Source organism: Narcine bancroftii, chromosome 4 (assembly GCF_036971445.1).
Source record: "Narcine bancroftii isolate sNarBan1 chromosome 4, sNarBan1.hap1, whole genome shotgun sequence".
Lineage (NCBI taxonomy): Eukaryota > Metazoa > Chordata > Chondrichthyes > Torpediniformes > Narcinidae > Narcine > Narcine bancroftii.
The window spans coordinates 236234564-236260699 of record NC_091472.1 but is presented as its reverse complement, the minus strand read 5'-3'; the positions used below and the strand labels follow the sequence as shown (position 1 = coordinate 236260699).

The 26136-nt window shown below is 41.7% G+C and overlaps 1 protein-coding gene across 1 annotated transcript; it reads right to left on the bottom strand.

Moving 5' to 3' along the window:
* On the bottom strand, nucleotides 1-25874 carry LOC138762444 (mucin-2-like). The gene is made up of 8 exons (XM_069936201.1): nucleotides 25745-25874; nucleotides 25434-25501; nucleotides 24940-25153; nucleotides 19898-20068; nucleotides 11908-12063; nucleotides 10835-11010; nucleotides 7605-7791; nucleotides 1-5338 (listed from the first exon to the last, which is right to left on the bottom strand). Exons 1-8 carry the CDS (start codon nucleotides 25872-25874, stop codon nucleotides 3459-3461), a joined length of 2982 nt encoding a protein of 993 aa, XP_069792302.1. The 3' UTR covers nucleotides 1-3458.
* Nucleotides 25875-26136: the final 262 nt, after the last annotated feature.

The following is a 26136-nucleotide window of genomic DNA, read 5'->3' as shown; positions in this document are numbered from 1 at the left end:
ATCATTTTATTGAATCATATTAAGTTTTAAGACATTGCAGACACAGTTCATATTTCAAGGCTATTATTTGCACTGGCAAGGCAAATCAAGAGCAAAGTATGACGTGTCCCCTGCAGAAATGCTCATATTTTTGGGAAAGGTGTGTGTTTACTCTGCGTAGTAAGTGGTATGCGTACAGTTGTGTTTCCATTCATGTGGTGTGTGATTGTGTGTAATTGTGATTGTATGGTTGTGTGGTGTAATTATCTGTGTTGTTGCATGTATAGATTTGCATGTCGTTGATAATATTATCAATTGAACGAATTCCTCATGATTGAAATGATGTTGCTTGCAGACCGTTTTCACTGAACCTTCTCTCTGTAATGCAGAATTCCCCATTTGATGTGCATGCACCACTTGTGCATATTCATGTATTGACCTAGCTGGCTAGGGAGCAAAACAAAGTTTCCTGCAGTTCGCATGACAGAACAGTTCACCAATTCATGAAAGTGACAAGAGACTGTCTACATATTAGGAGAGAAAACAGCTGTGAATGGCAGGTGCTTTCGAGGCAATTGAATGCTTGAATGTAAAATGAATTAAAATTACTCGAGATGCTGCAAACTGCCTGTGGTGACGAACATGCCATGCCTCAGATGCAACATCAATGGTGAGTTCAATCTTGCATGTGGCAACTGTAAGGAGGAGTTGAGGAGTTCTAACCAGGCAGAAGGGAAGAACTGAAATAAAACTAGAGTCCAAGAAATAGGGTCCAACTTTCAAAGCTTGCAGAGGGATTTGGACCAGCTAGAAAGTGGGCTGAAAAATGGCAGATGGAACTAAATGCAGACAAGTGTGAGGTTTTGCATTCTGGAATGACAAACCAAGAAAGGACATACACAGTAAATGGTAGGGACCGAGGAGTGTGGTAGAACAGAAGGAGCTGGGAATATGGATACATAATTCCCTGAAAGTGGTGTCACAGGTAGATAAAGTTGTAAAGAGATCTTTTGACATATTGGCCTTCATAAGTCAAAGTATTGAGTATAGGAGTTGGGATGTTATGGTAAAGTTGGAGTTTGGTCTGCAGTTTGGATCACCTAACTAAAGGAAAGATATCAGTAAGATTGAAAGCATGCAGAAAAGATTTACTTGGATGCTGCTGGACTTCAGGAACTGTTAAAGGGAAAGGTTAAGCAGTTTATAACTTTATTTCCCAGAGCATGGAAGAATAAGGGGAGGTTTGATAGAGGTAATTAAAATTATGAGGGGAATAGACAGTAAATGTAAATAGGCTTTTTCCACTGAGGGTAGCTGAGATACAAACCAGAGGACATGCATTAAGGGTGAAATGGAAAAACTTTATGGAGAACTTGAGGAGGAACTTCTTCACACAGAAACTCATGGGAGTCTGGAATGAGCTTCCAGCTGAAATAGTAACTATGGGCTCCATTTAAACATTTAAGAAGAATTTGGACAGGTACATGGTTAGGAGGGGTAGGGAGAGCTATGGGCTTGGTGCAGGTCAATGAGACTAGGCAGAATAATAGTTTGTCACAGACTAGAAGGGCCAAAAGGCCTGTTTCTGTGCTGACTATAATGTTTTATGGTTCTATGGTCACACAGCATCCATAAGGGTAACCAACTTTAAGGGCCTGGGCACTGCATCAAGTACAAGCATAATTAGTCAGGTGTCTGAATAAAAAAAAGGTGATGGAATGGGGAAGGAGAGGAGGAGTGGAGGAAAGAAGGGGCAGGGCAGGAGCACAGGCTAACAGGTAGGAGGAGGTCATAGGTGGATCCAGGTGGGATGTGGAAGTGATTGGAAAAGGGTAGTGATGGGGAGATGGAGGAAAGCAGAGCGGATAGCAAAAGAGAATTTCAGAAAAAGGTGAATGAAATTGGAGAAGTCTGTGTTTCTGTCATCTGATTGGAGAGTGCCCAAACAGAATATAAGTTGCTGTTCCTCAAATTTACAGGTGACCCCAGTTTGGTAGTACCTGTGGACATGGAGAAACATGATAGTGGGCCAATGTGATGTGGAATTGTAATGGTTTTCCAGTAGGAGGTCTTTGCTCAATGAAACCATTTCCCAGACTGCATCCAATCTCACCAGTGCAGAGGAACCCACATCCTGAGTTCTGAATGCTGTAAATCTCCACTGCAGCTTCACACGTGGAATGTTGTTTCACTTAGAAGGATGGTTTAGGGCCCCAAATGATGGTAAGGGAGGAGGTGAGGACTGAGGTCTAGCATTTCCTGTCATCAAAGGGGTCGGTACTGAGGGACGGGAGGATTGGTGGGATGGGGTGTGTATGATGGAATTCCTAAGGGAGCAATCCCTACGAAAGAGCAGAGAGTGAAATGGTAGATGTGTCTGCTGATGGGATCACGTTGTAGGAGGCAGGAATTGCTGAGGGTCATATGTTGGAAACAGAGGCTGTAGTGGTGGCAGGAGATGACAACAGGGATACTGTCCTTGTTGTGTCTCTGGGCAGAAGGGGCCAGAGCAGATGTGTTGGAAATAGAGATGTGCTTCATGGCTGAATTAATTGCAGTGGAGGGGAAGCCACTTTTTTTTATTTTGTAGAAGATAGGATATCTCTGATTATCTGGCATGGATGACCTGATCCTGGGAACAGATGGGAGAGTGGATAATTTGAGAGAAGAGAGTAAAATCCTCACAGGGAACAATGTGGGAAGAGGTGTATTAAAGGTAATTGTTGGAGATAACAGGTTTATAGAAGTTATTGAGGATGAGTGCCAGAAAGAGGAGAGTGCAGGCTCCTCAGGTCTGTTATTGAGAAAGAAACAAAGAGCTTTGAGACTTATTGTTTGGGGATGATGAACATGAGATGACCCAGCACAGGGAACTGGAAATGATTGAAGTGATGGAGGGCATGTGAGTTATAGTCGAGATACATTGGAAGGGACTGGACAGGGGAGGGGGGGGTCAAAATGGAGAACATCAGTTAAGCGGCTCAGGAGTAGGTGAAAAGAATTGGTCTACAAGGAGTTGGGTTTGTTGTGGATCTTAAGTAAAAAGTTGATCTGGGTAATGCAGGATTGGGAACAATAAGGTTAGACATTGTCACTGCCCTCGTCATTTCCAGTCATCTCCCTTCCACAGCCACATATGATTGCTCCATTGTGCTGTTGAGAGCGGTCACAGATATATTAGCCCCTGATATACATTGCCGTCGGGGGTGGAATAAACCCCATGATGTTTTGCCCAATGGAACCTTCTTCAATGCTGACTGTTGGCACAGTGTTATTGGGATCCATTCTTATTGGGCTCCATTCTTATTGGGCTCCATTCTTATTGGGCTCCATTCTTACTGGGCTCCATTCTTACTGGGCTCCATTCTTACTGGGCTCCATTCTTACTGGGGTCCATTCTTATTGGGGTCCATTCTTATTGGGGTCCATTCTTATTGGGGTCCATTCTTATTGGGGTCCATTCTTATTGGGGTCCATTCTTATTGGGGTCCATTCTTTTTGGTCATTCTGGAGTCAGTAGCACTTTTCATCATTCGTTGAGCTTCACTGCTTGCCACAATAGACGGACCTGGTCCAGTCTCAATGAGCGCAGTCGGTCTGTTTGCAAGAGGGATAGTTGAAAGTCCTGGTTGTTTCCCAATGAACTCAATCTGTGTGGATAAATCACGGACTGTCGGCTCTCTTAGAACAGACAGACCTGTCCTGGTTTCCATCAGTCTAGCGGTTTCAGTCACATTTGGAGCAGTTGTGACAATTACAGTGGACACACCTGGTACTGTCTCTACAGTTGCTGTTGGTCTGGTAATATTTTGTACAATCAGTTCAGTTACAAGAGGCACACGTGGCCCTTTGCCTGCAGGAACGGTCAGATTTAACAGAGTAGGAACCGGCACTTGAGTTGTTTTCGGCTGGATGATTCCCATAGCTATAGAGACAGATGGTCTGGTTGCAATTTGGACAGTCAGTTCAGTTGCAACAGACTGATCAGATCCAATCCCTACAGGTACAGTCAAATTGTAGACATTTAGAACAGTCGGTTGAGTTTGTACAATCTGACTAGATGCAGTTGGGAGAGTCATTTCAGTTACAACAGGCAGACCTGTGTTAATTGCTACAGGTGCAATTTGACTGGATAGAGTAGGAACAGTTCCTTCACTTACAACAGAAAGACCTGGTCTGGTCCATCTAGACTCCATGGGTCTTGACACAGAAGGGATAGCTTTGCCTGTTACAAATGTCAGACCTGGTCTTGTCACTTCACCAACTGCAGAAAGACTGGCTCCAGTATGTACAGGCACAGCCGGTCTGGTTGTTGGAGGCACATTTGATTCAGTTACAAAAGACAAACCCGGCGCTGTCACCATAAATTCAGTAGGTACCCTACGAGTTTGAACAATCTGTCCTGTAACAATGGATAAGCCGGGTCCTGCCTCCGTCAGTGCAGATGGTCTGGTCGCAGAAGGGGTGCCTGTGTCTGTTCCAATCAACAACCCCAGTTCGGTTACTGTGGATTCAATCATTCTGTTCATAGGTTGGACAGTCATTTTACTTACAACAGGGAGACCGTGTCCAGTCACTACAGGCATAGATGGCCTTGTTGAAGGAGACACACCTGATTCATTTACAACAGGCACATCCAGTCCCTTTCCTACAGATACTGTCAGACTGGGCATATTTGCAACCGACAATTGTGTTACGACAGACAGACCCAGTTCCGTTTCCATTGGTAAGACCTGTTTGGTTGCAGTTGGAACCGTTGTGTTGGTAACAACAGACTGACCAGATCCATTTCTTATAGGTGTCTTTAAGCTGGACACATTTCGGATGGTTGGTTCAGATTCACTGGACTGACTGTGTCCAGTTCCTACTGGTCCAGTCAGATTGGGCACAGTGGGATCAGTCTGTTCAGTGACAAAAGACAGACTCTGTTCAGTCGCTACAGGCGGAGCCTGAGCAGACACAGTTTGGTCAATCGGTTCAGATACTACAGAGAGACTGGGCCCAGTTGTTACATGTGCGGACAATCTTCTGACTGTAGGCACATTTGGTGAAATTGTAACAGGCAGTCTGATCCTGGTTGCTTTGGGCTCAGTCAGTCTGTGAGGAGGACGCAATGTCACAAAAGACTCTGTGGCACTTGGATTCTGGCCAGTGGTTCCATGCCATTGGGTTTCTGTGGCATGCGCAGAAGAGGTTTGGATTGATTCAGTCTTAAGAGGCAGTGAAGATGCGATAGTTATCCTCGGAGGCTTGGTTTCGATCCCAAGATTCTGATTCATCATCGTGGAGTCCCGTATGTCTGGGCTTGTGGACGCTGGAAAAATCTCGGTCTTGGGCGTTGTTCTTATCTCTACTGTCACTGTGCATAATTAGAGGGTTATTGCAAATATATTATTGGGTGTGCTTTTTAGACTCACAGAACTTAAGGGCATCCAAAACAGGAGTAGAAGGAGGCCATCTATCCATCAAGCCTGCTCCGCCATTAAAAACACGGTTGATCTAGCCGTGGACTCAACTCCACTCCCCACCTATATTCCATGATCCTTAAATCCCCCATATGCAAAAAATCCATATCATGGTGTCTTAAATATATTTAATGAATCATCCTCATGCGTCCTTGGGAAGAGACTTCCCCAGATTCACTATTTTCGTCATCACTATCCTAAATCTATCCCCCCCGGACCTTGAATGTAAATCCTCCAAATCCTCACAGAGTCTCAAAATCCAGAGAATGGAAACAGGTCATTCATCAAACCATGGCCATGCCAACCAAAAGACACAAGACAGAGAAGCAGAGTTAGGCCATTCAGCTCATTGATTCTATTCCTCTATTTCATCATGACAGATTTACTGTCATTTTGAAACCCATAGACAGTAACATCAATCCATCTGCCATTTCTTTGTCCAATCTCCCAAATGTCAAAGTCCTTTGCAGCCTCAGTGCTTCTTTTAAATTACCTACCCCTCCTCCTATCTTTTTATCCCCCATAAACTTGGCCACAAAGGCATCAATTTGTCATCTAAATCATATGTGAAATGAAACGGTCCCAATACTGACCCCAATACTGGCAGCCAAACAGAAAAGGCAACCTTTGTCCCTACTCTCTACGCCATTTTTCCAATTTTCTATCCATTCTAATAATTCCCTGTAATCCCATTGGCCCTAACCTTAGCAAACTGAACCTTGTCAAAGGCCCTTTGAAAATCCAAGTACACAACGTCCACTAAGTTATTTCCCCCAAAAAATCCATCAGGTGTGTCAGGCTTGGTCTCCCATGAAGAAACAATGCTGTTGTCTATTTTATCCCATGATTCCAAATGCCTCTAAACCTCATCCTTGGTTATAGTTTCTAACATCTTGGCAACCATGGAAAAGAGGTTCAGCGGTCAAACCTTTCCCCTCTTCTGTCTCCCTCTCTTATTGAAGCGTGGAGTAATGTTTTCAACTGTTCGTTCTTTTGGAAACACTCCAGAATCCAATAATTCTTGAATGATCACCACTGATCTGAGTTAATCCCATCTTTTTACCTTTGGCCAGTAGTCTTATATGGTGGGACATTCACTTCAGTTTCTATATGGAGAGCCCAGGACTAGCATCAGAATGAACTCATATCTTAGAAAAAGGAAAAATGTTTCCATTGGTAGGTGAGAACAAGATTCAGTGGTAGTAGATTCGTGACAGAGTTGAGGAGTAACTGCAGAGGAGTGAATCTATGTAATTCTTCACCTGAGAAAGTAGTAAAGGCTGCCTCATCAAACATAGTTAAAGTGCATTCGGATAGTAGGGGAATTTGAAGTTCTGGGGAAAAGGCAGGAAGACAGAACAGAGTCGCCGGCCAGATCAGCCAGGATCTCAATGAGCCACGGAACATGCTCGACTGGAGAGATGAACAACTCCTAAACCTATTTCTTATGACGTGACATCCTAAATAGACCTTATAGGATACTCAGACAATCTAGGTTGACCTGTATTTTGGACATTGGAGGGAAGCCACAGTCTTTCACTATTAAAAGACTTAAACCAGCTCATGTGGACAAGTCTTCCCCACTGCAACAGTCAACAATCCGCTGCAGAGGTCAACCACCTAAAAGACAGACAAACCTTCCTGCCAGTTCTGAGGGGGGGGGGTGGGTTGGGGGGGGGCCGTGTAGTGCCACTACAACTCCCAGAAAGCATCGAACCACCTATGTGGTCAGTGCATGATGACATCAGCATCTGTCGGGCGCGTGATTTGGTGCGTTCTTAAGCGTAAATCCGTTTGATTCGTTCAAGAAACGCCTTGCGTGGTTATTTCATCGTGTCCACTGTGATTCCAGTGGCCACATACTCTTTGTTTTAGTATCTACCTTGGCATGTTGTGGTGAAATAATTTACACTATTGTAGTTGATTTAATTCCTACCATTTTTGGCCGTGTGAGCCTGACAACTCCCCATCTCACCTGAGCTCATCTCACTGTTTCCATGACAAACCATGCTTATGGCGACCAGAGAACGGGGGACTCAGTCTCGCCGACCTTCACATGATGCCACGGCCATCACTCCCATTCTGGAAGCCGGGAGGGCGAGTGAATTGGAAACTTGCCGGTTTACGCGCATTGGAGCCCTCCGCGCACCACGAACTTACTTCCACTGGGAGGGCAATAGATTTTCTTCAGGTCCAGGTATGTTTGACCATTGAGCGCGATGACAGCCTCGTACAATGCTGGCCGGCTTTGGAGATTCCGGAGGGAGATTGCCTGCACCATTTTCTCCACAGATTTGGCGCAGTTATAAATCCGCGAGGTGTGAACATTTATGTTCTCAGCCAGGGCCTGGGAGGGGTGGAAAGAATGAAGGGGATTGAGTGATTGCATCACCCCGGGCGCAGCGCTGTTAGAGCGCTGGCGAACCGGGTTCAAAGCCGAGTTTGCACGTTTCCAGGCGTGTTGGGGGTCTCCTCCCGCCCTTCTAAACGCGCGGGGTTGTCGGGGAGTTGAGTGGCACAGAGGGGCTGTTACCGGGCTATATATAAATGTAAAATTCAGTGAACATGCGCGATTGGACAATTCTGCATGAAGCCCAGGGAACTGAAACAGGACATCGATTCTTATGGAGGCGGAGAGGGGTTCCGACTCGAGCGCAGTTAAAATGGGATTGCCGTCGACTGGAAGAATTCACACAGAAATTTAGATTAGGGGATGAATACAGGAAAGGGATCTTGCCTGATATGACAAAAGGAATAGATAAGGTGGATGCTGGAATGCCCGATCCACTGGTCCGGAAATACAACCTCAAGATTCGGGTGGTAGATTTTTCCAAAACCCCCTCGTTGTTGAAAGTATTCAGAGAGGAATCAGTGGAATCCACTGTCCAAGGGAGAAGTGGCGGCTGCCTCACTGAATGTGTTGAAGACACGAATAGATGGATTTTTTTTGAAAATCAGGTGAATTAAGATTTGTGGGGAGCAAGCGAGAAAGTAGCGCTGAGTCCGCGTTAGAGAGCAATGATCTCAGAGAAGGCTCGAGGCGCCTACTTTCTCTGTTCTTATCACACGGGACCTAATATGAGATGGCGATTTGGATACAAAACTAGTTGAGTAGTGGGAAGTAGAGGGTACAAGTGGAGGGCTTTTTTTCTGCGGCCGGTGGGGGGCATTGGGGAATGGTATGGAGGTCAATTGTTATCTCATCTATTACATATACACATTAACGATTTGGATGGGAATGTATTTAACAGGATTGGTAACGTGACTCCGAAGGAGATTGAGGAGGGCGATGATACCGGCCCCCATCTTGACAACATTTTACAGTAGCACAATTGGGAGTGCCCTGTCTGCTACATCATTCTGGGTTGGATAACGGTAAAGGGTCGGGCATGAAGTTAATGCTGGGGATCATTCAAACGACTGTGAAGATCACCGGGGGTTTCCCGTTTCTCTGGGAATGACATCAACCGAAAGCATTGCTTCAATAGGGCTCAAACAATTTTTGAGGATCCCTCCCATCCATCTCACAATATTTCTGACCTCCTCCCACCAGGAAGCATGGAAATCAGGACTGCCAGTCTGTGAGATTGATGAATGGTATCTTGAAACCTTCGGTCTCTTATACATGAAATTCTAAGTGTAAATTATTCCAAAATAGCTGTACATATTTATAATATATTTTATGTGTTCATGTAATTATTAAGTGCTGTGTATTTTGTATGTACGTGTGTACACTGTGGTCCGGAGAATAGCTGTTTCATCTGGTTATACATAGATAATCAGATGACCAACGAACTTGAATGACACCGAAATTGCTGATATCATGAGAAAGGATCTCTGTTTACAAAGAGGTCTCGATCAGTTGGGTCGGTGGGCCAAGTCGTGCCAAATGCAATATATTTCTGACAAGTTTGCCTTTGACTCCTATAAGCTATGGGAGAACTGGTACGGTGAATACAGGACTCGGGGAAAGTGTCGCAGGCGAAGGAACCCAAAGATTGGGTGAGTAAATCTGTAGAGTTCATGTTGATAATGTATCTGTGGAAATTTCCGATTCATGGAGCAGCAGACGCCATTTCATTAAATTAATTTAGATGGGCTATGGCATAGTTGTGAAATTAAGGATTATGGAGAGAAGACAACGTGATGGAGCCAATATCTTATTAAATGAAGTTCGTCGGGCCAAATGGTCAGCTTCTGCCCCATTTAGTATTATTCATAAGAACACAGCAGGGCCGGTGCATGGGCCCTCGCCCATGAGACCCGTTAACCAACTAACCTCGTAGATCTTTGAGACACGGAAGGAAACTAGAGCACCAGAGAAAACCTACGCGGACATTAAGAAGAACATTACGGATAGAGGCGGATTCGAACCCGCGTCGCTGGCGCCATAATCACCTGGACGTTAACCGTGCCCGTCCTGTGTACTTGCCGAACAGGATCAAAACGCCGATCGCGAATTAACAACCTGTTCGGTTATTGGAGATGCCCGAGATTGGACAGTTGACTTTATTAGTGAGCGACCACCTCACATAACATGAAGTAATCCGAACTTTTTTCTACCAACTAGCCCGTTCTATTGCCCAGCTGGTTTAGGAAATTTTTTTATGAAGGTTGTTTGAACAATTTTGCAACGATTATTTCAAAATCATATCTGGGATTTTTTTACAGCAGAGGGATTATATAGTGCACGCGGTCAACAAGAATTTCAGTGCATTGGGCTTCATCAATTATTATTAATTTTCGACGTTGCAATGCATATGTGTTAGACGCTGGTGAGGACCCCATTTGGAACATGGTGGCCGGGTCTCGTCGCCGTTCTCTGGGGGAAAGATGTTGTCAGGCTGCCGAGGGTGCAGAGAAGATTGACGAGAATGTTTTCAAGATTGGGGTGGGGGGGGGGGGGTGGTTGTGCGGGGTGAGTTACAGGGAGACATTGAGCAGCTTGGATAAGGGGTGATCTCAGAGGGCAAACATCAGCGGAAGAATACCTCGGGTGAACACACAGTCTTTTGCCCAGAGGAGGGGAATCGGTAACCAGAGGACAGAGTTTAAGGTAAGGGGTAACTTTATACACAGAGAGGTGGGTATATGGGGCAGAGGCTGACCATTTGGCCAGCGGAGGTGGCCGAGTCGGTACTATTAAAAAGTTTAAGATAATTTCATGTGGATGGAAGGATTTAGAGACATAGAGATCAAAAGCAGGCAGATGGAACAAATCTACGTGAAACATTTTGGATGGCGAGAGAAATTTGGGCCTCAGGGCCTGTTTCCATGCTGTATCACTCTCTATGGCTCTAAGGTCTCTTTGATTAATTTTGAAGGACACGGCCGTAAGATCCCGTTGTTTTTAATTCCATGTATCCCTAATCTTCTTGACATCGTCTTACCTGCATGGCCAATCCGGTACTCTTCAAACTTCCGATGGTCCCATCTTCCTTCACCTCTCTGAGAATATGAATCATTAACCACTTTAAAGCCCTCGCCACGTCAAGCCGCAATTGGCCTCTTGCTTGTGGGGAGTGAATCAGGCAACTCAGAGAGAGTGCAACGGTGGACATGCCCTCTGCAACACAAGACAGAAGCCAAAGCTTTACGTTTATACGCCACGTTATGCCTTCTGAGTTCTTCAGCGAGCAATCCACCAGGGTATCTCCAACATTCAACCGTGCAAGGGTAAAATTTACACAATACGGAGTTACAATGGGAAGTCAGTGTAAATGCGCAGTTGTGCGGGTTAATAAGAAGCCTGATTACTGCCAGAAAGTATTTATCTTTGGGAACATTTTAACCTTTTGCCCGGTCGTAGGAGAAGAAGAGAGTGTCTTCGGGATCAGATTTTTTTTTAGTATTCTGGCGGCCTTTTGTAGACAACTAGAGATGTACATGGAATCCATAGAGGGGGAAAAGGGGGTTTGCATGACGTTCTGATCAGCATTCACTCCCTTCTTTCTGTAGCTTCATCCGATCTTGAGCAGATTAGTTTCTATAGAACGCGGATAAGCATATAACTCGCATGCTTTCGGGTGCAACTAAAATCATTGTTGAGAGGAACGGAGGACATACCGATTTTTCGTAATTTCTTCGTCTCATATTCTTCCACCCCACTCCGTGTTAATTATCGGCCTCCACCATCTTTCATCCTCACCCCACCGGATCACCAATGCCCAGCTGCCTCAAGCACTTTACATGGGCCAGTGGGGCATTGGTGATCCGGTGGGGGGGGGGGGGGGGGGGAATGAAAGTTGACAGATGCCAGACAAAGGGATAGAGAGGCAAGAAGCGACGGGCAAATTGCTACTCGAACCGGGCCGCCTTTTGAATGTCATCAGCTCCATGCAATTTCAATGCACATCTTTTCAATAATCCTTACCTGCGGCCTGATGCAAGGAGCCTCTTATCGAGGATCAGACAACGAGAGCTTTGAATATTGAAATGAAACGCGGTACCTTCGGGTACAGACCTACGGTGAGTTTCCTCCCGTGTTTTGCCATCTTCCTGAGGTGACTCCGGGCGAATTTGTGAATGAGAATCTCGGAGAGAGGTTCTTTCTCCAGGCACAGCGTCAGAATTCCAAGGCTCCCTTCAGTTAAAACCTTCAGGAAATGCCCAGCTGTTCCTGTAATGCAAAGTGACGCTCAATGGGAAACAGACGCGGGACTCCCTCACTAATTATTTATCTAAACAAGGCTACAGTGTTGTCGTGTCAGTCAGTGAGTTATATATCATACAGCACAGAAATAAGCCCTTGCCGAACATTGGCATTGTGGACTCGCCTCGGTTGCCCGCATTTCGCCAAATATACTTTGCAGGCTTCCTATCCCTTGTCAAATGTATTTTGCCTGTTAGTATTTTGTCCGTTTCGATAGCATCCTCTCGTAACTTGGTTGAAATGCGGATCGCCCTCCAAGTGAAAATTGCTCATCGAGTCCCTCTTCTGCCTCTCCCAACTCATTTGAATCCTATACCTTCAAGTTTTTTGGGAAATCATCGACCCTGGTAATAAAAAAATACTGAGAGGTCACTCCTTTCATGCACGTCTGTGAGATGACCCCTTGGTTTCTTTCGATCTGGGATATAAAGACCACGCCTGTCCAACTACTACCCGTCAACGAGTCTCCCAGTCCCGGCAACTATTTCAATCTTCTGATATTCTTCCGACAACTTGTCTACTAGAACTGCACGTCTTAGTCTCAGGTCTGGTTTCACCAACATCTTGCGCTGTTGAATCAGCAGGTCCCACCTTCTGTGCTCAATGAGAGCACGTGTTTGCGATCGCCTTCATTTCTGTTCACGTCAGATTTCCCCATTTCTAGGAACTGTGGGCCTGCATCCTTGGTTTCTCTGTACTAGAACGGGTCTCTGGGGCCCGACCATTTACCGTATAAGTCCTGATCTTGGTTAATCCTCATAATTGTCCAAGTTTTTTTTTATTTTTCACACTGTGAACCATATCAATCAAATTACATACAAACATTTCCCCCTTAAATATACACAGTGACATTTTCTCAACTTCCCCCCCCCCACCTTCCCTTCCCACCCCCCTCCAAACCCATTTAACGTTCAACATATACAATAAAATAAACCCATTAAACAAATGTCATCACACAATGAAAATAAACAAGAAAATTGTGTCATCTACTTTTACACACTGGATCAAGTCATTTTGTCTTCTTATCATTTTATCATTTTAGGGGGTGGAGGTCCAAGGCAGGCCCTCTCTGTCTCATGTACGGTTCCCAAATTTGTTCAAATAATGTGACTTTATTTTTTAAATTATGTTTTTTTTTCCAATGGAATACATTTATTCATTTCCATGTACCATTGCTCTCTTCTGATTTCCAAGTTGACATTATACATTTTTTTGCTGTAGCTAGGGCTATCATAATAAATCTTTTTTTGAGCTTTGTCCAGTTTGAGGCCTAATTCTTTACTTCTTATATTACTTAGAAGAAAGATCTCTGGATTTTTTGGTATGTTGCTTTTTGTGATTTTATTTAATACCTGATTTAGATCTTCCCAAAACTTTTCCACTTTCTCACATGCCCAAATTGCATGCACTGTTATTCCTGTTTCCTTCTTACAGCAAAAACATCTATCTGATAATGTTGGATCCCATTTATTTAACCTTTGGGGTGTGAAATATAACCTGTGTAACCAATTATATTGTATCATGCGTAACCTCATGTTTATTATATTCTTCATAGTTCCAGAGCATAAATTTTCCAATATTTTATTTTTTATCTTTATGTTTAAATCTTTTTCCCATTTTTGTTTGGGTTTATAGCTTATTTCATCATTTTCCTTCTCTTGCAGCTTGATGTACATGTTCATTATAAATTTTTAAATTATCATTATGTCTGTAATGACATATTCAAAGCTGCTACCTTCTGGTAATCTCAGTCTGTTTCCCAATTTATCCTTTAAGTAGGCTTTCAGTTGATAGTGTGCAAACATTGTACCACGAGTTATTCCATATTTGTACTTCATTTGTTCAAATGTTAATAAATTATTACCCAAAGAACAATTTTCTATTCATTTAATTCCTTTCTCTCCCATTCTCTAAAGGAAAGGTTATCTGTTGTAAAAGGGATTAGTTGATTTTGCATCAATAATAATTTTGGTAGTTGGTCATTTGTTTTTTTCCTTTCTTCTTCCATATGTTGAGTAAATGATGCAGTACTGGTAAACTTTTATATTGCACCAGTTTTTCATCCCACTTATAAAGTATGTGTTCTGGCGCATTTTATCTAGCTCTATCTTGATCCAATCTGGTTTTTCCCTTGTCTGATAAAAATCTGATGGATACCTTAATTGTGCTGCTCTATAATAATTCTTAAAGTTTGGTAGCTGTAAGCCCCCTTGTTTGTACCATTCTGTTAATTTATCTAGCGCTATCCTTGGTTCCGCCCCCCCCCCCCCCTTTCTATACAAATTTCCTTATTATTCTCTTTAGTTCATTGAAGAATTTCTCTGTTAAGGGAATTGGTAGCGATTGAAATAGGTATTGTATCCTTGGGAAGACATTTATTTTAATGCAATTTACCCTCCCTATCAATGTTAGTGGCAATTCTTTCCAATGTTCTAAGTCATCCTGTAATTTTTTCATTAATGACTGATAATTTAGTTTGTATAGGTAGCCTAAATTATTATCTAATCTAATACCTAGGTATCGGATTGCTTGTGCTTGCCATTTAAATGGTGATTTTTTTAAAAAAAACTCTGTGTAATCCGCATTATTCATTGGCATCGCATCACTTTTATTTGAGTTGATCTTTCTCCATATTCTTTCAATTTCTTTTATTGATATTTCTGGTTCTGTTAAGTATACTATGATGTCATCTGCAAATAAACTGATTTTATACTCCTCCTCCTTTATTTTTATCCCTTTTATTTTATTTTCTGTTCTTATCAGTTCTGCCAATGGTTCTATTGCTAAAGCGAACAGTGAGGGAGATAGTGGACATCCCTCCCTAGTTGACCTGCTTAATTTAAATTAGTTTGATATATATCCATTTACTGTCACCTTCGCCAATGGTCCCTTATATAATGCTTTAATCCAATTAATATATTTCTCTGGTAGGTTGAACTTCTGTAATACTTTCAATAAATAATTCCATTCTACCCCGTCAAAGGCTTTTTCTGCGTCAAAAGCAACAGCCACTGTGGGTGTTTTATTTCCTTAAACTGCATGGATTAATGAACTTACAGATATTATCCGCTGTTCATCTTTTGTTAATAATCCAGTTTGATCTTGTTTTACTATTTTTGGTACACAGTCGACCAATCTGTTTGCTAGTAGTTTTGCTATGATCTTATAATCTGAATTAAGAAGAGATATTGGTCTATATGATGCTGGTGTTAGTGGATCCTTCCCCGTCTTTGGTATTTCTGTAATTATTGCTGTTTTACATGAATCTGACAAGTTTTGTGTTTCTTCTATCTGGTTCATTACTTCCAGGAGAGGAGGAATTAATAAGTCTTTAAATGTTTTATAGAATTCTATTGAGAGTCCATCCTCTCCAGGCATTTTATTGTTTGGCAGCTTATTTTTTAATATATCCTGTATTTCCTCTATTTCAAATGGTTTTATCAATTTGTTTTGCTCTTCTTGCAATTTCAGTGTTCAATTTTAGCTAAAAACTCATCTATTTTGTCTTCTTATACGTTTGTAATGTTTCTTTTTTTTGTCCACCAATTCTCCTCTTTTTGTTGTATCTTCCCTTGTTGCTCATTCTTTTTCTGTACTTACTATTTCCTTTTCCAACTGTTCTATTGCCCGGTTGTAGTCCTTTTTCATCTTAGTTACATAACTTATTATCTGCCCTCTAATGAAGGCTTTCATTGGATCCCATAATATAAATTTGTCTTTCACTGATTTCATATTTATTTCAAAGTACATTTTAATTTGGCATTCAATAAATTCTCTAAATTCCTGTCTTGATCCAGATTGGATCAAGATAGAACTAGATAAACTAGGGGAGAAGGCGCCAGAACACATACTTTATAAGTGGGATGAAAAACTGGTGCAATATAAAAGTTTACCAGTACTGCATCATTTACTCAACATATGGAAGAAGAAAGGAAAAAAACAAATTACCAACTACCAAAATTATTATTGATGCAAAATCAACTAATCCCTTTCACAACAGATAACCTTTCCTTTAGAGAATGGGAGAGAAAGGAATTAAATGAATAGAAAATTGTTTTTTGGGAAATAATTATTATAGAGCATTGAGTTTAATCTCCAACTATATGTTCTTGGTGGGATCTCCTCCAGTTCTATTGCTAATAACAGGGGTGAATGATCGGATAGCAATCTACCTTTATATTCAGTTTTCTTAACTCTCCCTTGAATATGGGCCAACAACAAAAACATATCAATCCTTGAGTATATTTTATGTCTTCTCAAATAATATGAATATTCCTTCTCCCTTGGGTGCTGCCTCCTCCATATATCCACAAGTTTCATTTCCTGCATTGATTTATCCATAAATTTGGCTACTTTATTCTTTTTGCTAGTCTTTTGTCCAGTTTTATCCATTTTTGAATCCAAGTTAAGATTAAAGTCTCCTCTTATCAATATATTCCCCTGCATATCTACAATCTTCAAACAAAATCTTGCATAAACTTTTGATCCTCTTTATTAGGTTACCAAATTCAGAATTCTGAATATATCTGACACTTTATCATTACATACCTCCCTGCTGGATCTATTATTTCCTCCTCTATTTTGATTGGTACATTTTTATTGATTAATATAGCTACACTTCTGGCTTTTGAATTATATGATGCTGCCGTTACGTGCCCTACCCAGTCTCTCCTTAATTTATTATGTTCCACTTCAGTTAGATGAGTTTCCTGTACAAATGCTATGTCTATTTTTTCTTTTTTCAGTAAATTTAATAGCCTTTTCCTTTTAATTTGGTTATGTATTCCATTAATATTTATAGTTATATAGTTCAACATGGTTATCTCATACTCTGTTTACACCTCATTTCCGCTTCCTCTCCACCACCTTTCCCCTTTTCCCCATTTTCATCTCTCAGTTTTCTCTTTTTGAACTCAATGTATGACAACACTTTTAAAACATAAAATATTTCAACAACTCCCACATCTAAAATTCCCTTAACTCCAAGTGTTCCCCCCCCCCCACCTCTGAGTTGTCACTTGTCCCTTGCCGGCCAACCACAACTCCCCTCTCCATTTGGATTGCGAACCCGCTTGCAAGCGTCACTGATTTCGCAGTGACTGTTATTCTTTCCCACCCAACCCCCTCCAGAAAAGACTATCTTCACATTTAACAAAGCTCACCCTTTTTTTCCTCCTTTTTTCTCCCCCTTACTTCCATTTTCTTTCCCTTCTTTAGTTCTTACTTATACATTATTTTTACATCTTTATATGTAGTTTGTCATCATTCTTAGTTCTTGTTACATCTCTTCATCTGTCCTGCAGGCGTTCTGCAAATTCTCATGCTTTCTCTGGATTCGAGAACAATCTGTTTTGCTCCCCTGGGATAAATATTTTAAGCACAGCTGGATATCTTAACATAAATTAATAGCCTTTTTTCCATAGGATCGATTTTGTTGTGTTAAAACTCTTCTTTAGGAGTTCAAAACTTATGTCTGGATAAAAAAATATTTTTTGACCCTTGTATTCCAATGGTTTTTTTGTCTTCTCTAATTTTATTCCTTGCTCTCTCCGGTATATTTTCTCTTGTCATTTCTCAGAAATTCTACTAAAACGGATCTTGGTTTTTGTTGTGTCTGTGGTTTCGGGGCTAGTGTTCTGTGTGCCCTTTCTATTTCCATTCATTCCTGTATTTCTGGCATTCCCAGGACTTTTGGGATCCATTCTTTTATAAATTTTTTCATATCTTTGCCTTCTTCATCTTCCTTTAGGCCCACTATCTTTATGTTGTTTCACCTACTATAGTTTTCCATTATATCAATCTTCTGAGCCAACAACTCTTGTAACTAACTTTTTTGTCATTGTCTCCCAATTTTCTTCTTAAGTCATTCACTTCCATTTCTACAGCCATTTCTCGTTCTTCCACATTTTCTAATCTTTTCCCTATTTCTGTCATGACCAGCTCTATTCTACTCACTTTTTCTTCTGTACTTTTCATTTTTCTTTTCATTTCACTAAATTCTAATGTCAACCATTCTTTTAATGCTTTCATTTGTTCTTGAAAATTTTTTAAATCTATGTACTGTCCATCTATTTTATCTTCTATTCCTCTGTGCAGAGCTTGGTCTTCTTCTTCTGTGTCTGCACCTGTGTTTGTCTCTTCTACTTCTATTCCTTGTATCTGTGTCTCTTCTGACTTTCTTGTTGAGCGGCTTGCCTCAGTTTGCTGGGTGTTTTTTTTTTGCATAGCTTCTTGCTGTTGGTCCTCTTCTGGGCTAGTTATCTGTTGGGCTTCCTGTAGCTGTTTTTCTTTCCTATCACTCCCTTTTCTGTCACTTCCCTCTTCTTCCAGCTGAGAGCCCTGCTGTTGGGCAATTCTCAGCTGGCCGCGCTGTGCAAGTTCACTCCCCAGCTGGGCCCCCCTCCCGTCGGCATTTTCTTTTTCCTTAGTGTGCGCATTGCACACTTCTGTTTGGCTCAGAGAGCCATTTTTGCAGTCCCGCGGTCTGCAGGGTCGCCACTAACATCTGGGAGCGGGCTTCCTCTCTCCATGGCGGCTCCCTGCCCCTTCATGCAAGTAAAGCCTTCTCCTTTCTCTTCCAGTGTCTTTTCTTTTTTTTCCCCATTGTTTTTGCTTTTTCCTTCTTGGGTGCCATTTTCTTTCTTTTCTCCACACCTTTATCTTTTATTTGTTGTGTTTCTTGAACTCTGTGTTTTCTTCACTTTATTTCTTCTTTTCTGGAGAGGGCTGGTATTCTCCTACCGGCCACTACTCCATCACATGACTCCTCTCACAATTGTCCAAGTTGATTGCCATTCTTAACTGATTGGCCCATCTTCCCAACTGATTCAGATCCCAACCGCATTTCTATGGGAAACATATTGGAACCGCAATCATGGGAATTCAACAATTCTGTCATAAACAATAGACTGTGTATGGCGTTAATCATGGATTTGATGTGTAACCAAAGGGGACAACATGTGAGATTCAATCACAAATTGTTCCTGGTGCTCAATAATATAGCGGTGATTAGTTTTCTGTGTTGGAAAGCACCCTAGTGGAGCATCAGATGAGACTGAAAGTGAAATTACTCCGGATAGTGAATTCCGAAATTAAAACAAAATATTTCTGGAAACTGGAATCGCAGGAGGGTGAGAACCTGATCAGCTGGGCAATCGGTACAGGAGTTGAGGTGCTAGGACAGTCAAGCCTGAAAAGAAGAATAGGAAGGCACCGGTGAATTTTACATGGGGACTGAATTGTGTTTACTTTAATGGAAGGTGTATTGTGGACAAGGCAGATGAACAGAGCCTGGATCTGAATGCAGAATTGTGATAGTATGGCCGTTACTCATGATAACGAAGATAACTTTTTTTTTGCAGAAAGGATGGCGAGTATGTGGAACAGAGGTTTGAGGCTGATACCATTGGTATCTTTAAGGAACAGTTGGATGGATACATGGATAGGATATGTTAAGAAGGATATGGCCCAAATGCAGGCAGGTTGGGGGGACATTTAAGTCGGCGTGAGCACGTTGGGTCGGCGCACCTATTTCCATGTTGTTTGAGATTATAACTAGGTTTCTCTCTGGTTGAATGGCACATTTGGGAGATTTCAGGAGATTGTCTGCTGTTTGTGCTGTGACCTGCATAAAGTTTCTTCAATGAAATTCTACTTCGTGATGGCGAAGAGCAACGAATCGGGGGTGGAAAATATCCACCATAAATCACCGCCTCACACCTCTTGAAGAAATGTCACCTGCAAAGCATTAGTTCAAAGCTGCACATTAATTTGCGTTGAAGGCATGGAGCCATTCGCTTACCATTGGGAGATGTAATTCTGGGCATCTCGTACAATATATTGTACAAAGCCGTATGAAGCATCTCTACCAAGTTCAGCTTCTTGCCCCCTGTAGGAATTCTTGTGGGATCCTGACACGCAGATCTGAAGGCCAAGATATAGGAAGCCAAGAGGTCGATAGGGAAATCTTCACCTGTATAATAGCACATCAAGATATATCCAATAAGTCTGTGGTGAACTCCAAGAATGAGGGTTAAGTAGAAATTTAACTTGAGAAATTAACTTTCAAGTTCAATTTTTGGGTGAAATTGGGCGCCACGGGTTTAAATCGGCTTCTACATGTAAATTTTAATTTTAAAAATCATTGCCATATTATACTTGGCAGTGAAGATTCTTGCACGAGCAGCCCAAGAGGTCAATGCCATTCTCCAACTGTACTCTGTCCACACCCACATCTCTTCAGTCAAATACCCTTCCAACTCCATATTTAAATTCACCGACGACACCACAGATCACGCTGGATCTTCACACGATGGAATAACAGAAGGATCTTCCCAGAATCTTGTGGCAACTGATATTTGTTGACCACTAAGGCAGGACAAGGCATTACCGACAGCTCAAGAGTCAGATTCACAGATTTCTCCAAATCTGATCTTTCGCACAAACTGTCAATGCTGATCAAAGCAGGCCCAGCTGCTTGAGTTCAGTCTTCCTGCCCAGTCTCAGTGAGTCGTTTAAAATTCATAATTGTCCCCGATTCTACTCCTTCGTTTGAAAGCCCATTCCCGATACGCACCAAAATTTGTCTGAAGAAGGTCCCCTTAGTGTCCCCTTTAAATCTTTTCCCTCTCACCTTCGTTCTCTCCTTTTGGATTCTCCTCTTCTGGCGTGGTGAGGGGAACTCCCCATGACTACTTCGCTGATGCATTCCCCCTCATCATTTTACAACCTTCTACAATGCCATCCCCTCATTTTCTTAAGCTGCAGGGAGAAAGGCCCATCCTACACAGCTTCTGGCCATTAAAGAAAGGAACAGGAACCAGTCATTGGAGTTTAGCTGATTCACTGTCTTCTCTAACCCCCCCACCACATTGTCAGGCCTTCTCCCTGTAACTCATCAATCTCTTTCTAAGAATCTGTCCTCAAGAAGCCGGATTACGAATTCCATAGATTCATCACTTCAAATTTAGCAAATTTCGAAGGGGACATTTTTGCATTCTGAGGCTTTATATTTTGGTCCCAGACTCTCCCTACAGAGGGAACATCCTTTCCATGAGCGCTCTATCCAAGGCTTTCAGTATTTGATATGTTTCAATGAGATATATCTTCATTCATCAGCCAAGAAGCTATTCTTGTGAGAGTAGTGGCACGAGGCCGTCCATTAAACATGTTCTGTAGGGGTTGTTGTATTGTTTTTGTGTCTAATCGAACATAATCACATCTTTCCTACAACTGGCTGACCAGAACTGGGCATGATATATCAAGTTTGGTATCACCAATAAACCACACGATAGCATCAAGAATTCCTGATAAAGGCCCAAAATGTTGACTGCCTATTGCCTTCCGTGGACGTTGCCTGACCTGCCAAGTTCTTCCTGCATTTTTGTGCTGATGCAGAATTCTAGCACCCACAGTCTGTGCTTTGTAAGATCGTCTCCTTTTTCCTGCACATAGAAGGCAAGGAACAGTCCTTTCATCCCCATCCCTGTGCCGAACATGATGCATGAATCAAACTAAAGCTCTGCTGCTTGCAGTTGATAAATATCCCTCACCCCCTTTATTATTCATGTGTCTGTCTATAATTCTCTTAAGTGCTACTATTATATTTGCTTCCACCACTGCTCCTAGCAGCTAAACCCAAGCAATCACCACAAGTCATGTAAAAAAAATTCCCTCCCTTCTCCTTTAATTTTTTTTCCCCCATCACCTTGAAGATGTGTTCTCCAATGTGTGATAGCTTTACCAAGGGGGAACAATTTGACTGTCCACCCTATTAAAACCTCTCATGATTGTAGAGGCCTCCATCAAATGTATCCTCAGCCTCTTGCACTCTGGAGAAAACCATTTTGTCCATTTCTCTCCCAATGGCTCAAATGCTCCAATATGACCCTGCTGAACCTCGTCTGTCATTTTGAAAGTGTCTGGATCCTTCCTGAAATTCGGCAAATAGAATTGAACACAGTATTTCTCGGTGTTCCTCAAGTAAACTTTTGTACATTTGTGAAATTGCTTTCCTACTTAACATGCCAAATAAAGGCAAGCAGGTTACAGATCTTTTTGCCACTTATCAAAGTGTCCAGTAATCTTTAAGCTGGAGACCTGGTCCCCTAGGTCCTTCCTCACATCTCTGCTCTTATGAATCTTGTAATTAACTATGGGTATTCCTCTGATATTTGACATCTCAAAGAGCGACACCTCACATTTATCTTGGATGAAACATCACTTTCCATTTCTCTCCCCATATCTTAAATTGATCCCACCTTAATTCTTTGATAGCCCTCTACTCTCTCCAGAACTCTGCCATTTTTGTGTCATCTGAAAAAGTCCTCACAGCCCAATTTCTCAACAAATCATAAAAAAAAACAGGGTTTAACACCAGTTCATGTGGAACACTACTGGTTGCGGGCTGGTCTGTCTCCATAATTATGGGCTTACACCACTATCCTCTTTCTTCTATGACCAGCCAATTCCGTATACAGACATTCAGTATGCAACAGTTCTAGATCAGCCCATCGCGTGGAACTTTGTTAAATGTCTTAAAATCCTTATAAACAACATGCACTGCACAACCTTCATCAACAACCTTGGTCATTTCCAAAAAAAAACTCAATTTTGTTGGTAAGACACAACATCGCCCTCACATCGATATGCTGACCGTCACTAACCTGACCATTCATTTGCTTCAGTTATTTCTCTGACTGCATGAGGCTAGTTAGTTTATAGTTTCCTGGATTATCCCCTTTTACCATCTGGATCAAAGGAAAAATATTGCCTACTCTCCAATACTCCTGTTGCTCGTGATCTTCATCATGGCACCTTTCTTTGTACTTCATTTTCTTCTCCTTGGTAAATGCCAAGGCAAAGGCCCCATTTAGGTCCTCACAATCTTACTCTGGCTCCCCGCTTTGTCCTCGAATTATCTTATCATCTTCCCAGTCATCCTCTTTATTTTTTAAATATTTTATTGAGTTTAATATATAAATTTCCATACAAAATTCAATGAGATGTATAACTAGTCATCTCATATACATTTAAAGAAAATCAGAAAGAATAATATAACAGTGTTAACCAATTGCTTATTCATATGGAAAACAAAGCAATTAATATATTCTTAATGTATATAATTAAACCCATTTACTAAATTATTTGGGTAAAAAAAGAAAACCTATAAAATTAAAACTAACCTACCGCTCCCTCTCCCTCTAATCAAGGTTACTGTTCGTTATACAAAAGAACGTTTGGAGTCAGAAAGCAACCTCTAGGCATCAGACAGTGAACTCACGAACTCTGAGTTCTTAATGCTTCCAGTCATAGTAGTGTTTTGAGAATGGGCCCCACATCTTTACAAATTGAAATTTTCTATCTTTAATATTTTATCTAATTTTCTCCAAGCTTAAGTAAGACATTATATCATGTAACCACTGTGCTTGGGTAGGTGAAGAATCATCCTTCCATTTCAGTAAAATTGTTAGTCTGGCCATCAGGGTAATAAAAGCTAAAACTTTTTCCTGTGTTGCAGACACAGCTATATCTTGCTCACACAACAAAAAAAGAGCAATGAAAGGACAAGGTCTATTTTGATTTTAAAAATCATGGATAACATTTAGAAAATGTCTTTCCAAAAACTCTCTACATGTGGATCAGTGAAGTTTCAAAAATATTGCATTTCACACATAATCTGCATAAAAACAAGATAGTTTATGTTTTAGACATGTGTATTCTATGCAATGCCTTGCACAAAATGGAGAATCATTAATCAAGCTAAGAGTAGAGTACTAGTCTTTGTCTGAAAAGACTATGTTCAAATTTCATTTCCCAATCATTCTACATCCCAGCCATTGAGGCTGATCTTAAATCAATAATTCATTGTAAATATATGATATTAATACATCTTGGAAAAAGTGTTAAAAATCAAAACAAGAATATTAGTGTCCAAAATTAGAGGAAAATCAGAAAGCTTAGATTGAGCCAAATGTTTAATTTGTAAATATCTACAAAAATGTCTATTGGAAAGATTAAATTCGGCAGATAATTGTTCAAAGGAAGCAAAGTTATCTCAAATAAAATGATCCTTATAATTTTGAATACCTAATCTAAACAATTCCTTGAAACCTACATCCATCACCAGAGAAAAACTATTAAGACCAAACATTTTCTAAATGTGAAAATACCATGGGGTCAAGCAAAATTTTAAATTTAAATAAACCTTCTGAAAGTTCCTTGATTCTATTCCAAAAAGGTTTCACTGTCTCACATAATCAAGTAGAATGTTAAAAAGAACCAACTTTCTTATGACACCTAAAACATAAATCAGAAGAAATATACTGATTATTTCCTTAACTTTTCCGGAGTTAAATATAACTGGTGTATAAAATTATAATGAACTAATCTATATCTTAGTCACACTATCCTCATATATAGTCATCCAATTATCCTGAGAAATCGATATAGACATTTTTTTCCTGTTTAAGCCTAGATTTATAAATATTCGTCTTAAGCATTTTATGTTGTAATGAAGCATACATCTCAGAGGTTAAGCATATTCTTTACATTTCTGTCCAGTAGCCGGTCACATTTTGGGCTCTCCCACCTTGTATATACCCCATTAACATTCGGCTCTTTTCGGGGTCCAGATAAGTAACCATTTCTACCTAATCCGGGTGTGTTCCTCCATCATCTTATACTTTGCGCATCTGTAACATCCGCCAGAAACAAAGAGAGATTGGCAGAGATCTCCCATAACATTTGCAACGAGGCGTTTTCCGTTTTGAGGCTTTCAGACCGGACTGAACGGAATGAGAAGCAACCAGTCAATGGTGCACCAACAAATATATCGACTCTCACCTGACATGACTTTCCTAACTGCTACTTCGCTCAGCCTCCGGAGAACCTTTTTTTCAATCCGCAGATCACGCTCACTTCCAAGTCGCAAAGCAATGAATGCCCGGGGATCTGGCTCCACCGTCTCCTCCAGCAGTTGCTTCAGAACTTCGCGAAGGGCTGCCTTCCTTCGTGTCTCAAGAGCCACTGGGGCACACAAATCAGATGTTAATCCACGCTAGTTGGGGAAAAAACGTATTTGAGGGAGATAAACAGGATGCATGCAGCAGGTAGAACACACGCACCAAAGGAGGAGGTGACACGCCTAGGAATAAATCGTGCGGCGGGTTGGAGCAGGCGATACAATGTAGACATTGTGGCGAAAATAGCAACCATCGCGGGATACAGTTATGACAAGGATTCGATAAACCTATACAGTGGAAATAAAGTTTGAGCCACGGAGTTCTAGAGGTGGAAGCAGGCTCTTCAGCCCATCTTCTCCACGCCCTCTAATTTGCCTGCGAAGCGGCAACACAGCAGATGTTGGTCATCGAGTCAGATTTAGCCATACATTGTTTTAGATGATCTCGGACATTTAAAAAAAGCATTAAGACAGAACAATGATATTCCGATGCTCGTTGTAAATAACGTGTTTCACGCAAGAAGTGTTTGACGGAGTAGAGAATAATCACGAAGAATAATGATCTCGTACAGAAGGTCGGCAGTGAGAAAAGGGAAATGGGGGGTGGTGGGGGAAGGAGTGGGAAGGCTGTGCTGTCGGTGGTCGGTTCGTGAATATCCAGAAGCCAACCAATTCAGCTCTCTTCACTGTTCCCTCCCGGGTGCTTCCTGCCGTCAGCCTCAGAATGAGGCCAAGCCCCAACCCGAGGGACAACAAGCACATCGTATTCTTCCTGGACAGCCTTACAGCCCAGCGACATGAACACCGCTTTTTCCATTTTTCGGCAAGCTCCACATCCAACCGGCTTCTTCCTTGGCGGCCTCTCACCGTCTTGCACCTTCTGTCCAGTAGCCCGTCACATTTGGGCTCTCCCACCTTATATATACCCCATTAACATTCGGCTCTTTTCGGGGTCCAGATAAGTAACCATTTCTACCTAATCCGGGTATGTTCCTCCATCATCTTATACTTTGCGTATCGAGAAGGAATAATTAGTTCTAATCGACATTAAACCCTGCGATCTATTCCATTCGGAAACG